Raw genomic sequence first — 15,997 nt, 5'->3', positions numbered from 1 at the left:
TAAGATGTTACAAGGCACTTCAACGCGAAAGGAGGGTCAACTTGTTTCAATTCGATACGCGGAGATAAGGATGAAACAGACAGATAGCAGATAAATAGCTTGATATTGAAGAAGGTATGAAGACAGATGGGAGAAAGAGGAGCGAGCTGGGAGAGACAGACAGCTCAGGGACAGATAAGATCGACAGATGAGGGACACCTAAACAAACAGAGGGAGAGAAACAGACAGAAGATCCCAGTGTCTTCCATGAAGGCTTTTGAACTCGGATCCCCAGTCTGGCTGGAGCTGCCCCTCTGAAAATGGATTTGCCTTTCCTGACGAGTTTAGGGGAGGAGCCCTCGGGGGTGGGCTGCCTGGGCCTCAGGAGTGCCTGCAGCCATGGGCCGGATGGGAGACTTCGGTGTCTGAGGACACGTGGCTGGACCAGGCGACATAGAGGGCCCCAAGCATCAGTCCATGGGTCCTCTCGCTGCTGAGGTCCACGGGGGAGGCTCTGCCTCCCTTCCTGGGCCAGAGATCAAAGCGCGGGACCGGCAGCAACTTTTGACCTGAAGCTTTGTGGCTTCGGACACCAGCAAGGATTCCCATTCAATCCATATGAACCGGGACAGCCCGGCTTGAAGTATACTCAGAGAGGAGACGCCCCCCCCCCCCCCCCCCGCCCCGAGGAAGCCCAGAGCCAGAAGAGACTGCGTTTGGCCTGAGCAGAAAAGGCAAATCTGAAGGAGGAAAACTTAGGGAGTGGGCGGTTAGAAGCGAAGTGGCTCCTGAGAAACTTCCCTGAGAACCTCTCTGTCCCCACGCGCTGACCCGGATGGAAACCAGCTTTGGTCTGGAACGCAGCTAAAAATGCAGAAAATGTGGATAGGAACTGCGTGACCCTGGTCCCACTGATGGCTGGAAAGAAAACGGTGTGTATATCCAACCGGAACCTTTCTGCTCAACGAAGGCGAGGCTCCGGGCGTGAGAGAAAGCTCGGGTTTGTGGAAACCAGTGCTGTTATCCCAGGGAGCCTGCTCCGCACGGAACTGGGTGCGGTGGGGGCAGCCCTGGGGCTGGGCGCGCACAGCATGCTTTTGAGAGTCGGGTTCAGCACCGCGAACAGCGGTCGCCTCAGCCTCTTCTCCCTCCCCACCCCCCGCCCCCGCCACGGCCTCGAGACCCTCCTCCTTCTCCTTGCCCACCCCCCCCCCGCCCCCTGCTGTCTGGAGATGGGCAGTGACCGCCCCTCCCCCGGTCCGTACCCCTCCCTGCGTCTTCCCCGCCCGCCCGCGTGCATGCGCGACTGAGCAGAGGGGCAGCCTGTCCCCGAAGTCCGGGCTTCAGGACCCGGGCGGGTAGGGCAGGCATCAAGGGTAGCCAAAGGCTCAAGGATCTGGACGTTACGAACCCTGGGTTAGGCAATGGCTTTGCTGTGTGGCCTTGGGCAAGTCACTCTCCGTCTCTGGGCCCCACTTCCTGCACAATCCGAAAACAAAATTGGGTTCCGAGCTGCCGGGGCAATCCTGAGGTCTCAATTACCCCTTCTTCTCCCCCCAAACCCCAGGGGCTTTTGTTGTGGCGCCAGCGCGCGTCTGAATAACAAAAGGCTCCCGTCCAGGGGGAGAATGAGCTTGGACTCCCTGTGGCCAAGTTTCTCCGCGCGCCCAACTCGGCGCGCCCAGCTGGGCGGGCCCGAGCCACGGTGGCGCTGAAAATGGCTCAACTGCTCTCTACTTTCTCTGTTTCATAGGAGCGGCGGCATGGAGGCTCTCACCACTCAGCTGGGGCCGGGGCGCGAGGGCAACTCCTCACCCACCTCGAAGCAGGAGCTGCAACCCTACTCAGGCTCCAGCGCTCTCAAACCCAACCAGGTGGGCGAGACGTCGCTGTACGGGGTGCCTATCGTGTCTCTGGTCATCGACGGCCAGGAACGCCTGTGCCTGGCACAGATCTCCAACACCCTCCTCAAGAACTACAGCTACAATGAGATCCACAACCGCCGTGTGGCCCTGGGCATCACGTGCGTGCAGTGCACGCCCGTGCAACTGGAGATTCTGCGTCGGGCCGGGGCCATGCCGATCTCCTCGCGCCGCTGCGGTATGATCACGAAGCGCGAGGCCGAACGCCTGTGCAAGTCGTTCCTGGGCGAGCACAAGCCACCCAAGCTGCCCGAGAACTTCGCCTTCGATGTGGTGCACGAGTGCGCTTGGGGCTCGCGTGGCAGCTTCATCCCTGCGCGTTACAACAGCTCGCGTGCCAAGTGCATCAAGTGCGGCTACTGCAGCATGTATTTCTCGCCTAACAAGTTCATCTTCCACTCGCACCGCACACCCGACGCCAAGTATACGCAGCCCGACGCCGCTAACTTCAACTCGTGGCGCCGTCACCTCAAACTCAGTGACAAGTCGGCCACAGATGAACTGAGCCACGCTTGGGAGGACGTCAAGGCCATGTTCAATGGCGGCACGCGCAAGCGGACTTTCTCGCTGCAAGGAGGCGGCGGCGGCGGTGCTAATGGCGGGTCGGGTGGGCAGGGGAAGGGCGGTGCTGGCGGCGGGGGCGGCCCCGGGTGTGGCGCAGAGATGGCCCCAGGCCCGCCGCCCCACAAAAGCCTGCGCTGCGGCGAAGACGAGGCTACCGGACCTCCTGGGCCGCCTCCTCCCCATCCGCAGCGGGGACTTGGTCTAGCGGCAGGAGCCGGCGGCCCGGCGGGCCCTGGAGGGCCTGGTGGCGGCGCCGGGGTTCGCAGCTACCCAGTGATCCCAGTGCCCAGCAAGGGCTTTGGCCTCTTGCAGAAACTGCCCCCGCCGCTTTTCCCTCACCCCTATGGCTTCCCCACGGCCTTCGGCCTCTGCCCCAAAAAGGACGACCCGGTGCTAGGTGCGGGCGAGCCCAAGGGCGGTCCAGGCACCGGGAGCGGCGCAGGCGCGGGCACTGGCGGAGGCGCGGGCGGGCCAGGATCCGGCCATTTGCCCCCGGGGGCAGGCCCTGGCCCGGGTGGCGGCGCCATGTTCTGGGGTCACCAGCCCTCTGGGGCAGCCAAGGACGCAGCGGCCGTGGCTGCAGCGGCCGCCGCAGCCACCGTGTACCCGACGTTTCCCATGTTCTGGCCGGCGGCAGGCAGCCTCCCGGTACCACCCTATCCAGCCGCGCAGAGCCAAGCCAAGGCGGTGGCGGCCGCTGTAGCGGCGGCGGCCGCGGCGGCGGCGGCGGCTGCCGGCGGCGGCGGCCCCGAGTCCCTGGACGGTGCCGAGCCGGCTAAGGAGGGCGGCCTGGGCTCAGAGGAGCGCTGCCCGAGCGCGCTGTCCCGCGGGCCGCTGGACGAGGACGGCGCGGACGAGGCGTTGCCGCCGCCCCTGGCCCCACTGCCCCCGCCTCCTCCGCCTGCACGCAAAGGCTCCTACGTGTCGGCCTTCCGACCGGTGGTCAAAGACGCCGAGAGCATCGCCAAGCTCTACGGTAGCGCCCGCGACGCGTATGGCGCCGGGCCGGCTCGTGGGCCAGGGCCGGGCGCAGGGTCCGGCGGCGGTTACGTGAGCCCAGACTTTCTGAGCGAGGGCAGCTCCAGCTACCACTCCGCCTCGCCCGACGTGGACACCGCTGACGAGCCCGAGGTGGACGTGGAGTCCAACCGCTTCCCCGAGGACGAGGGCGCTCTGGACGAGGCGGATCCCGGAGCACCCAGTGCGCCCAGCACGGCAGGCGGCCAGGACGCGGACCAGCCTGTAGGGCCCCCGTCTACCACCTCCTCGGGCGCCGACGGTCCCACAGACTCCCCCGATGGCGGCAGCCCCCGCTCCCGGCGCCGCCCGGGGCTGCCCGCAGCCAGCAGGTCAACATTTGGGGACCTGGCTGCCGACGACGTGGTGCGGAGACCTGAGAGGAGCCCGCCGAGCGGCGGCTATGAGCTGCGAGAGCCTTGCGGGCCGCTGGGGGGCCCCGCGCCGGCCAAGGTGAGCCCCGCGCCCGCCTTGCTGGTGGCGCCTCCCCGCTTACCCCTCGGCACCTTCGGGATGTGGGGCAGGCACTGGACAAGTTAGGGACGGGGATTATGTTCTGAGCGGGCATGCCAGCGGTAGGCCCCAGCCGCTCTGAGTAGGCCCAGCGCTGTGGAACTTGTTGGGACCCCCTCGCCCCCGTGAGTGAGGGTTTCAGAAAATCCGGAGGTGGGGGGAACAGGCCTGAGAAACGAGTGTGCAGTGTTTTTGTTGATTGGGAGCGGGGGCGGGGGGGGGGGGGTCGTGCAGAGACAGGCCGGGACCTCAGTAACACAGAAATAAAAGGGATCTGGGGAAAGAACCGGGAGCAGAAAAAGGGACCCAAAGCCAGAGAAAAGCGCTTGCGAGGCCGGGCCGTGGCACACTCGCCCAGATGGAGATCAGAGTCCCGGGGACGAAGGGGCTGGTGAGGAGAGGAGAGAACCGCCTCTCCCTCAAGCCGGGCCCCAGCAGTACGGGGTTCCGGAATCTTCCTCTACCTCAACTTGTAGTTTTCTGAGTCCCTTTGAACTCCGGCCTGGGGAACCGCAGGGTTCATTTGGTAGCAGCTGTCGAGATGGCGTGCAGGGCGGGAGAGGGGCTCTCAAGTTGTCTGAACCACGGGTGCGGGTCGGAGCTGTGCAACTAAGCCGAAGTCGTTGGCCTTTTGAAAGTGGGTGCACACACCTGTACATTTATTTCCATTGGGTCTATTAAAACACGAATCATTAGCTGGATGCAAAAAGCGTCATTTATGCGGGGACTGGGCGTGGGCTGGTGGGAAGATGCCGAAAAGGAGGTGGGCAAAGGGTGTTGGGGGGGTGGCTTTGGACAGCTCTTGTCTTGAGAGCCGCTTTGTCTTTCTGATAATTTTCTCGAGGGCGCTAATAATTACCCTGAAACTACAACGTTGCTGTGGCCTCCGAGGGCGCCAGGCTGCGCCGCGTGCGTCACAGCCGCCCAGGGCCCTCGGGGCCCACGGGCTAGCTGACCTCCGCCTCCCTCTCAGGGCTCCCCCTCGGCCGCGGCCGGGGCTGGGGGACCCTGAGCCGCTACAAGCACACCCCTAACCGCCTGTCATTTTCGGCCGCCGCAGGTGTATGCGCCAGAGCGGGACGAGCACGTGAAGAGCGCGGCGGCGGCGCTGGGGCCCGCGGCCTCCTACCTCTGCACCCCCGAGGCCCACGGTAACGCCCCTCAGCCCCCCTGCCGAGGTCGCTGGCCAATGCGACGCGGGGACCGCGGGCGGAGGGACAGGGCTGTGTGTGGGGGGGTGCTACTGCGAGGGAAGACGAGAGGAGAAAGAGAGGCAGAGGAAGCGAGAAAAACAGGGAGAGGGAAAGAAAAAGAAAGAAAGGGAAAGGAAGCTAAGCGAGAACTAACAACTTCCATCGTTTGGTCACTTAACAACAAACCTCCCTGTCCACCACACAACACACGCTCACATGCACCTCATAAAATCCTTTTTAAAACCACGCCTGGCACCTCTTTCCAGTCCTCTCATTTATTCGCCAAGTTTTTGGGGCCTCGAGGTCCTCTGTGGTCAAGCCAGGTTAGGGCGGAGGGTGCGGGAGCTTGGCTGCGCGCTTGGATACCTGCGAAGAGCCCGCGGTGGCTGCGACCCAACCCGGGGGGAGACCTGCAAGTGCGCCGGGCCCCTGTGGCTCGAAGAGGAGGGGCTGAGGGCCTCGGAAATCCGGGCAGGCCGAACCCGAAAGGATGTCTCCCCCGCCGCCACCCCGCGCGGCTCGCAGCCTGGGCCGCGTTCTCGGCGGGGGCGGCGCGGGCAGACCCGGCGGCCACGCGCGCTCGCGGTGCCCCAGTATCTGCGCGCGATGTAGGTCGCTCGTCCCTGGTGGGCTCGGCTGCTCGTCTTGTTCTTTTCCGAGGGGCTGGGGAGGGGGCGTGGAGCGCGGGATGGGCAGACCGCGCGCGGGGGAGGGGGTGCCCGGCCCAAAGCCTGAGGGTGCAAGCCCAGGCGCACAGCCGGGAAGCAGCGGCGGCCACAACGCTTTTAATTAGGGCTCGGGCGCCCCGACCGTAGCAGCTCTGGCCGTATCGGGGTCACGGTTTCTTTGCTTCTCCTTGAAACTCGGTTTATTGCCTTTAAGAACCAGATAAGGAAGACAATCACTCGACCGCCGACGATTTGGAAACGAGGAAATCCTATCCAGACCAAAGGAGTATCTCCCAGCCAAGTCCCGCAAATACAGACCGAGGTGAGCCCTAGGACCCTCACGCACCAACCCCACCCGGAAGCCGGGGCCCAGGTCTCCCAGGTTTACACAGGTTTGGGCTTGGCTTTTGAGGAAGGCTTTCGATCAAACGTAAGCGGCTGCTGGTCCCCTTGTGCGGCTGGCAGATACATATTTAAACAGCGCGCCCGCGAGGTGCAGGCCAGGGCTTTCCTCCTTAGTGGGTTTGGGGCTCTTCTGGGGGAAGGGAAGGGGGTGTACTAAAAGGAAATGAGAGACACCGTCACCCACGTGAAGCAGGTCAAAGGGTATATACTTCCTGCCCTAAGATAGCCTACCTTCCCTGGGTGCACTCTCCTTCAGTGGGTCACCCTCTAAAATGATAGCTTGGAAGGTAGGTAATACTGGATGCCTGTAACTGACTCTTCTAAAGGTAGAAGGTCTGTAGTAGCTCCCTGACTTAGCTCGGTTCTGGGAAAGCTCATCCTTCCCCTCCCAAGGCCTCTCCCAGGAGAGAACCCCTCTTACCTGCCCTTGTATCCCAGGTGAAGATGGGCTCACCTTGGATGTCACAGGAACTCAGCTAGTGGAGAAAGATATCGAGAACCTGGCCAGAGGTGAGGTTAAATCTGTGAAATGGGGGTACGCTGTGCTTCGGGGAGATGAACCCTACTTGTAAGGGAGTGCATGGGAATACAGGGCTCTTGGGGAATCTGTTTTCATTGAGTGCAAAGGATAATCCTCTGGACACATTATCCTGGCACAGAGGTATGGGGAGGGGGTGGGGTGAGGAGAGTGAACCAAACCCCTAGAGGTTCATTAGAAGTTTGGGTTCCTGAGGCTAGCCTGTCTGAAGAACCCAGCAAAAAAGAGAAATGAGTAATAATTCTCAGAACTTGATGCATATGACAATCAGATAGGGCAATGTGGGTCTCCCAACCTCACTGGAACACAGGACTTTTTCTGAAAAGCAAGATTGCAAAGAGGCATTTATTTTAGGAGTGTGAGAGGTTAATTTTTTCCTGGAATTAAGGCGTTCTGGCCCCACCTCAATACACCCTAAATGGGGTGGGGATGGAGCATGTTTTTGGAATGGGATCCTGGGGTAGCTGCTTCATCTGCAATGGGGGAGCATGTGGCTTGAGGCACAGAGGATGGGAGCCTCTAACCCCACTTTGCTCCTCTACCTCCCACTTCTGTGTTTCCTCAGCACCTGCTAGGGGTGGGATTTCTCAGAGAGCCTCCCCCGCAGGGAGGACTTGGATACCAATAGCTCCTTGGTCAGGGCAGCCCCTGCCATTCCTCTGTAGCTAGTCCTGAGGGCACTAACGGTGCCTTCCACATCCACCCGCTATCCACCACCCTGCCCTCAAACGGTCCAGGGATGGCCTTGGAAACTGATGTAGGAAGGGGGGAAAGCAGTGGTGGTCTTCCACTCTTCCTGGTTACACATTTAACAGGCTATGCAATTACTTTCAAATCATTGGTGCTTTATATGAGGGCCCTTAGTATGGATTTGGGGTCCTGAGACCCCCTGAAATTGTGAACAAACTGTTGTGAAAATATGTATTTTTCCAGGGCAGGGGACCAAGTCCTTGACAAGATTCACCCAGCTCTGTATGGTTGAAGGGAGGAATGGGGTGTGTCATTTGGAGGGGTAAATCAAGTCCTGGGCCAGCTTCTAAGGTTTGGGAGTTTGGAACAACTTAAAGCAGATGCCATGCTGGTTAGTGCCTGGAGCCAGAGCCTAGAAGCCCAAAACCTGAATTTAATTCTCCTGGGCAACCTAGCTCCTGGCCCTTTTTCCTCGTCCAGATTCTTTGGAAGCAAATGGGAAAACAGTGCGGAGGGCCTCTGCCTCCGGGCCCCACCACTCCGCCACTCCCATCTCAGGGCTCTTGGCCAGGGCGGGACCTGCAGGACCTTGGGGAGGGGGGCCTGAGTCCCGCACACCCTCCTTTACCTCACACTCTGGGCCCTTCGCAGACGAATTGCAAAAACTGCTCCTGGAGCAAATGGAGCTCCGCAAGAAGCTGGAGCGAGAATTTCAGAGTCTCAAAGGTACCCCCTTCCTGGCCCACCTCACCCCACCTCAGCGCGAGAGCTTTCTTCCCGCACGCCCCCGGACCCCAGGACTGGCAGCTGCGGCTGCGCGCCCTGCCTGAGCCGCGGAACCCTCCTTTTCCAGGGTTTCCCGCTAGGCCGCAGACCGAAGGGGTGGGGGTGGGGGAGGGGAGTGGGGAAATGGGGCCGAGGGAGGGGGCTGTGCCTAACAGCTCTCACTTAATCAATTTGCACAGATAATTTTCAGGATCAAATGAAGAGGGAATTGGCTTATCGAGAAGAAATGGTACAACAGCTGCAAATTGTCAGAGGTAAGACGGGAGTCAGGTGAGCGCGCGCACGGGCCGTAACTGCCTCTCGTCTGGCAGGAGCCGCAATGTTGGCTCAGTCATTTGGATTTAAATTGAAGGTAATTTAACAATTATTTTTTTTATTTAATATCCTTTGTATACTCTGATTAGCCTCAGAATGGCAAGCGAGCCCAGCAAACGGCTTGCAGGCATCATTACATGGAGTGATTGAACTTCTTATCGCGGCAATTTCCATGGTTTCTAAATTAAAAATCGAGGCGTAAAATTACCTGGGAAGTAATGCCTAAGTTTGCTTTAATTTTGGTTAGATCCGTCTGCCTTTAAGCGCCATCCCAGGCCATTTCCTCCCTCCGCCAGGCTGCAGTTTGGAGCACTGATGCTCCCTCCCTCGGTCCCCCGGATTTGTTTTTTCGAGGGGGCTGAGCACTGGGGAGAGGGTGAGGCCCAGGCTGTGACCCCGGCCGGCTGGAGGGTGGTCTCATTTCTTCACTGGCCCCTCCCCATGTCTTCCAGACACTCTGTGTAACGAACTCGATCAAGAGCGGAAGGCGCGCTATGCTATCCAGCAGAAATTAAAAGGTGCGGAAGCCGGGGAACAAAGATAGGGTTGCCAGGCTCTGGCTGTGCCAGTGAATGAATGAGTGAGTGAATGAATGAAAAAGTAAATGGCGGGGCTAGTGAGAGGGGAAGGCCAGGTCTACCTGAAAGGAGGGAAATGGGATTTTTTTTTTTTTTTTAATGCGGAAATAATTCTAGAACGATAGAATAGGGAGAAAGAGCCCCTTGAGCCCTGGGCATTGGGAAATCTGCCGAGGGATCCAAATCTGGCCGTGGGCAGATTGACTTCCCTCTTTCTGTGCCTCAGTTTCCTCTTCTGTATAATGGGGCTATTGAACACGAGCAGTGGTTCTAAACCACCGCAGGTTCTCACTCCTAGCCTCCTACCTTTTTCTGATCCGCTCACTTGATAACCCCTGAGCGGGAGGGGGTGGGTGAGATGTGGGCAGGCAGGGGAGGAGGCGAGTGGACTAAGAGGGTAGGCCTCGCCAGCGAGGCTAGGCAGGAGAGGTGCCCAGCTTTGCCCGCCTGACTGTCTCTCCAGAAGCCCACGACGCCCTGCACCACTTCTCCTGCAAGATGCTGACGCCCCGCCATTGCACTGGCAACTGCTCCTTCAAGCCCCCGCTGTTGCCCTAGGGCCGGCCCGGCCGCGCCCACGCGCCCTCAAGCCATGCTGCTCTCTTCTTGTAAATACCCGCGGCCGCGGCGGCCGAGAGCGAGGAACAAGCCATTCGGACACGACCGATGTAAATACAGCCTCCCGCCCGCCCTCCTCCCGGGCGCCTCGGCCCAGGGCCCCTTCTCCGTTTCCAAGTGTAAATACCACCTCGCCCCACGGTTGAACTCCAGGGCATCGGACCTCATGGGGTTAAATGGACCGAAGGGGGTAAGAAAGGGGTAAGGGGGCCTCCCCCCACCCCATACAGCCTCGGACCCCCAGTTGTGTACACAATGTAGCAACTTCGCTGGCGCTGGCCCCGCGCTCCCCCCCCCCCCACCCCCGTCCCGTCCACTTCTGAAACTTGTTCCTAATGACAAAGTGGCTATGTGCAATGGATATAAATGTACTGTGAGTCTCTCTTGGTTCAGTATTGGGTTCGGTTTTATTTATGCTGTAAGTTACTTTGCTTCCTTCTCCTGGACCTGCTTCCAGTCCCGTTTTGCATTCCCCTTTGGGTTTTGTTTTGTCTATTTTTTCTTGTAACCTCTTGATGTAACAGCACTTTAAAAAGGGCGACAACTGACTCACGAGATGGAGACCACCTTGAGCCTGTTTGGGGAGACCACCCTGTATCCGTGACTTTTGTTTTGTTTTTAATAAAAAAAAAAAAGAAATCTGTCACTTCCTGGGGTTGTGGAGGTGGGAGTACGGGGTGGGGAGGGTGGGCGGAGGCGGGCTGAGGGGTGGGCAACAGGTGGGGCTTGAAGACTGCCGGCGGCGCGAGTCTTGGAGTGCGGGGGCTGAGAATCGCACGGCTCAGGTAGGCAGCAGCGAGCTCCCCGACCTCTCTACCAGTCCTTCAGATACACCCAGGTTGCCCCGCAGGCCACCCTCTCCCCACGTTTGGGACCCTCCCTGGAGCCTTTCGACCAGGGGTGAGAGGACTACAGGAGGCTCCTGGGTGCCAGGGTCTCAGACTCTTCCCTGGAGCTCCCTCAAGGGCCGAGGGTTTACTCGCGCCCACTTCCACACCTGCCCCAACGAGGAAGTCCTTTCCAGCGCGGTCAGAGACCGGACACTTCCTGGGAGTTTGCCCGGCATCCTGCCCGGAAGCCCAGGTTCATTCAGAATTGCCAGGAGGCCCGGACACCGCAGGCCTGGCCCTGGAGCGCTGGGGCGAGGCGGGGCGGGGCGGGGAGCGAGGTACCTAGGATAGACTTCGACTGGGCGAGCCTGGAAGCACACAGATATCCTCCTGCCTGCCCCTCCGCTACCCTAACGGAGGGAGCCCTGGCAGTTTTTAATGTTCTGTCCATTTGGGCCCGAGAGGGTGCGCGGACGTGGAGGAGCCCAAGGAGCCAGGCGACGCCCGCCTGCGCTGGAGTCAGGTGGTCTCGACTGGGGGATGGGGCGGTGTCAGGGTGCGTGTGACCGCGGTGGGTTGCTTCCTGGCCGCTGTTGATGAGCCCTCACCTTGCCGCACGCCTCCCGTGGGCCTCAGTTTCCACAGCGCACCTGCTGGTTAGGCTACAGATAAAGGATGGAAACTGCAGCGCACTTTTTTTGAGGGGGAGAAGAGTGTGCCTGGAGAGGGAAAGCGCACCGTCCTGGGGCTCATTCAGCCCTGGCTTCCAGTTTCACCACCTCGGCTGAGGACTAAGGGCTCTGTGTCGCTCCCTTCATCCTTCTAGGCCTCCGTTTTGGCCCACGTAAAATAATATTCAGGCCTCTCACCCCGGCGCGCGCGGAAGAGCTCTGGGAGGGAAGTGGGGCGCAGGGCCGCGGGTCCCCAGCCCGGTCCAGCGCCCCGCGGACTCCGCCCTCCGACATCCCTGGAGTCTCCGTGCACTCCTCCGGTCCCCCACCGCCGGGCTAGCCCCTCGGGCCTGGGAGCCCTGCGCTGCGCCGGTCGGGAAGTTTGGTAGCGGGTCGTCTGGAGGGCCCGTGGCGGGTCGGTGAGCAGGGAGCGCGCTGCCTGCCGCCTGGAAGGGGCGTAGGAGAGGAGGCCCCCCCCCCACCCCCCGGCGCGCTGCGGAGGCAGGAAGCCGGTCCCCGGAGCCCCCTGCGCTAGGGCTCTCAGGACCCCAGTCCCGAGACAGTCGGAGGGCTAGACACAGGACATGAGAGAGATAATGGCGGTGAGGGCAGCGGCTAAACTGTGAGGTGTCGTCGAGGGAAGAAGTCACCTTGGGACGCGAGGTCTCCTAGCAGGGACCCTCCGGGGATCGGGAAGGTTTCCTTTGGGTGGAACCAACCCGATCAGTTCTCCGCTGCACCAACGGCGAAACAGGTCGCGAGAGGAAGTGAGCAAGTGACTGCGTCCAGGGCCGAGCGGTGCTGGGAAGCGCAGAACAGTCCAGGTGTTGGGGAGAGCACGAGACTTCACCCCCTTGGCGTGACCACGCCTTTGGAAGCGGCACAGCCTGCTCTATAAAATGGGAATTACAGTTGCTACCCAGGCAGGAAGTTCCGTGGCCACGGCCCACGCAGAGAAGCCTAGCAAATACTCCTTTTCACCTTCCCTTAACGAATTCCCCAAAGTAGAGAAAAAAGCCGTAGGCAGCAGGGGTTCGCCAAAGGGCGCCCCATCTGGGCCGGAATCTCTGCAGACTGGAGGTGTAGGCGGATCCGACCCAGAAAGCTTTGTCGCAAAAAACCCTCTTGGGTTCCTCGTCCCTTCAGAAGTGGTTTGTTCTCCCCCAAATGTTAATAACCAAACGATTGGTATGGATGTAATTATCAATAATTATACGAATTATTGCTGATTGCGGGGCTCGTAGCTACTTTAATTAGTTTACCAGATTCTAATTAAGTTAAATGAAACATTAATAGGGAAAATATGCTTTGAAAAAAAAAAAACACCCAGGATTTTTAAAAAGTCTATTTCTCGCCACAACGTTGCCACCTTGCGACACATTTTAGGCATTGCAGCCAACGTCCGAAGGCCCTAGACTAGGGAGCGTTGTCTTAGGGAGAAAAAGTGGGGTTTCGGGAATTGCCAGCGGGCTATGGAGCACAGAACTTCGACCTGGGTGTTCTTCCGAGGTGTCTGGTTTCACACCCGTGACTCCGGGAGGTGCCCACAGGGGCTCTGGCTCCGGAGTCCTGGGTCTGTGGATAAAGTACCAGGTAAAGATGCCCCCTCAACCTCAGACCACCTTTTTTCATCAAAGGAACTTCGAAATACTCATAAGGAGATGCTGTTTACAGTCTCTATCCTCACCTTTCCCAGAAAATCCAGGATTAAGCTGTAGGCCCTGGTGGAGAGTCCCCCCCCCCCCCCCCCCCCCCCCCCCCCCCCCCCGGGGGAGAAATCCCGCCTCCATGCATCCTGCAAATCTGGTAACCTGTCTGCAAAAAAACAGCTGGCAGACCCCCGGATTCCTTAGACTGACTTCTGCATTCCTGTGGCACTTGGTTCCTGAAGCTAAGCGTGTGCTCCCCTCTCTGAGTTATCCTTGGTTGTGTGTGTGTGTTCCCCATAGGACTGTAAGTACCCTGGCAACAGGGGCCACATCTTGCTTTTCCTTGTGATCTCCAACACAGCACCCAGTGCCCCAAAGTAGCTCAACAGATGTCTAAATGAAGTGGTTCCAACTTTGCGGTTTATCAGGATGCTGGATATGTCTGAGGGGAGGAGTCCCTAGGTGCTTCTGGACTACAGCTCTTGGGAGACGATTAAGTTCATTTGCCTAATATTAATTAAGCACACGTTTAGTGGTCAGATGATCCTTCCTCAGGAGGATTATTTGGGGAGGGGGACAGGTGTCTGGTAAGAGATTGTCGGCCTAGGAAAACTTTCTTCCTTTTTCAGCTGTGTCCCAAAGAGGGTGCAGTTCCCCCACTGTCCACTACTCCACCTCCTTGGATCTAAGGTAGAGCCTTGATCCTTTGCAAAAATACAACTCCTGTCCTTGAATTCAGAACACCGACAAAAGCAGAACTGGGCCTGTGTTTTCTTTCCATTGATTCTAAACAGCTTTATCTCTCCTTCTCTATCTTCAAAGGTGACATAGTGTTTGGTTAAGAGCACAAGCTCTATAGCCAGATTTCCTGGGCTTCAAGCCCTTCTCTGCCATTTACTAGTCTTGTGACATTGGGCAAGTTGTTGAATGTCTCTGTGCCTCAACTTCCTCATGTGTAACAGGAGTAGAAGTTTTACTTCATAGAACAGTGCGGAGCCAGGAAAGTCAGCCAGGTGTCTGACTTTTCCAGGACTAAGAATTGCCTGTCTTTCCTCTTTTCTGCTCCAACACAACGGGTCAGACCAAGAGGAACAGTTTCTTTAGAAGAAGAGTCACACCAACATTGGTCCTTTCCTTGTTTGGCATCCCAGAAGGAGACATTGAAAACTACTCACCCAATTGCCCAAGTTCTTCCTAAGAACCAGGCATGTTTGAGGAAAGAAAGGAAAACCAAAGCTTGCCTTCCAACTGCATGCACTGGAGGCTGTGAGCCGAGGAGAAGGTGCAGTGAGAGGTCCCACAGACCGCTATTCTCGGCTGTTACCTGGAAAGGATCATTTCACCTCCACTGAAGGGAACAGAAATGGATCCCTGATGGAACGTTGCTTCGCAGCTCTGAGCGCCCACCGGGAGAAGACCCGCCTCTGCCCTGGGGCGGCTCAGGGGCTTGGCGTCTGCAGCCTGCCCTATCTGTGGGGAGCACAGAGCCTGGGATCTGTGCGATGCTCTCCCAGCGGCTGCAGAGACCGCTGGGCCGACTACGTGTGTGCTCAGGCATCAGCAAAACATGTGCACTAACATTTTTCTCCTGGGGGGGGGGGGGGAGATATTTCAAAACCATTGATAAAGTCATCGCAGGAAATCTGAAATTTATTGGACTTTTCTTACTAATCTTACTAATTAGGACTGTGGTTCTTGCATTCATTGCGCAGGGGCAGGGTCCCGATCTTTTCAGGGCCTGTGCCTCCAAAGGTCTTATGCCGCAGCCACTTACTGGTTACATGATCATGCCCAGGTTGCTTTGCCTCTCAGTGACTCCTGTAAAATGGTGACAATAATACTCACAAGGCAGGGCTGTCAGGAATACGAAACCCGGATATTGGTGAGGCCCCTGGCACACGGTAGACCTTAAGGAGCGGGCGTTATTTTTTTTGATTCAGAGGCAGTATGGTGAGTCTTGTTGCGCGTTCCTGTTGGAGTCACCGTGTCTATCACAGCCCTAAGTTCCGGTTCTGTTTTGGACCTGAAGTGGGTCCACTTTGGCAAGACCGTTTCTTTAAGTGTTAAGGTACCGTGGGACTCAGGATAGTGCAAGGGGAAGCAGAGGCAAGCTGGAAAAGATCGGAAGACTGGGGCCCGACATAAAAAGCACGACAAAGAGAGATTCTGACTGTGCCCCACCTCCTCTTATTCCATCTCCTGGGAGTACAGTTTCCTTTGTGTGAAACAAAAGAACCTGTAAGTGAAAAGTGTTTGCAAGGGAGGGATAAGCTCAGGTACAAAATATGGAACGCTTCACGAATTTGCGTGTCATCCTTGCGCAGGGGCCATGCTAATCTTCTCTGTATCGTTCCAATTTTAGTATATGTGCTGCCGAAGCGAGCACGGTATGTGGGCGCGCTCTGAGGGTATATAAAGCAGAGAATGCGAAGACTTTTACAGTTATGGTGACCACACTGCACTACTTAGAAAAAACTAAATTTTGAAGACGTATGACCTTGTGTATCTCGTACACACGGTAATTGTATCTTTATGATTACAGCGAAATGAACTCTAATTATTTCTCTAACCCTCCAACGTTGTATATGCAAATTAAGGGACCATGGGAAATTGGCCCTCGGCCCGCGCGACCTCTGCGCGCCCCCGGAGGGCGCGAGCCTCACACTCGGTCACGTGGCGCGCGCGGCCGCGCTCCTCTTCCCCGCCGTCCCAGCTGGGCCCCCAGGGGTCGCACGCGAGGTTCCACCGAAAAACCGGGCGGCACGGTGTCCCCGAAACTACGCGGGGTGGCGCGTGCGCGGCGCCAGCACATTTTGGGGGACAAGAGGCGGTGATGCGCACGGGGGCCCCACAGAAATCGGGTCGGGCAGTCCCCGCGGCAGGACCCGTGACCCTGGCGAGAGCTGGAAACGCCGGTCGTGCACCGGAAGGGGCCGGGCAGGGTGGCCCGGGGCCGCAGCGCGGAGGAGTGGTTCACGGTGCGCCGCTGTTTCCCCTGGGGTGGTCGGGCCCTGCGCCCCGTGCTTGAAGCCAAGGGCAAGGGGGTGAGCGTCCGCTTGGG

The 15,997-nt window shown here is 58.6% G+C and overlaps 1 protein-coding gene and 1 non-coding gene across 2 annotated transcripts; one reads left to right on the top strand and one right to left on the bottom strand.

Annotated features, from left to right (window-relative positions):
- Nucleotides 1-1,403: 1,403 nt before the first annotated feature.
- On the top strand, nucleotides 1,404-10,383 carry SKOR1 (SKI family transcriptional corepressor 1). The gene is made up of 9 exons (XM_042940489.1): nucleotides 1,404-1,510; nucleotides 1,733-3,935; nucleotides 5,056-5,146; nucleotides 6,071-6,178; nucleotides 6,700-6,771; nucleotides 8,141-8,215; nucleotides 8,455-8,529; nucleotides 9,043-9,108; nucleotides 9,632-10,383. The coding sequence occupies exons 1-9, from the start codon at nucleotides 1,404-1,406 to the stop codon at nucleotides 9,724-9,726; spliced, it is 2,892 nt and encodes a 963-aa protein (XP_042796423.1). The 3' UTR covers nucleotides 9,727-10,383.
- A 4,832-nt stretch (nucleotides 10,384-15,215) lies between these two features.
- On the bottom strand, nucleotides 15,216-15,322 carry LOC122223264. Its single transcript, XR_006204150.1, has one exon. It is a non-coding gene; the product is annotated as a U6 spliceosomal RNA (small nuclear RNA).
- Nucleotides 15,323-15,997: the final 675 nt, after the last annotated feature.

Source organism: Panthera leo, chromosome B3 (genome assembly GCF_018350215.1).
Source record: "Panthera leo isolate Ple1 chromosome B3, P.leo_Ple1_pat1.1, whole genome shotgun sequence".
Taxonomy (NCBI): Eukaryota; Metazoa; Chordata; class Mammalia; order Carnivora; family Felidae; genus Panthera; species Panthera leo.
The sequence above is the reverse complement of the archived record's forward strand: the minus strand, read 5'-3'. Positions and strand labels throughout refer to the sequence as shown.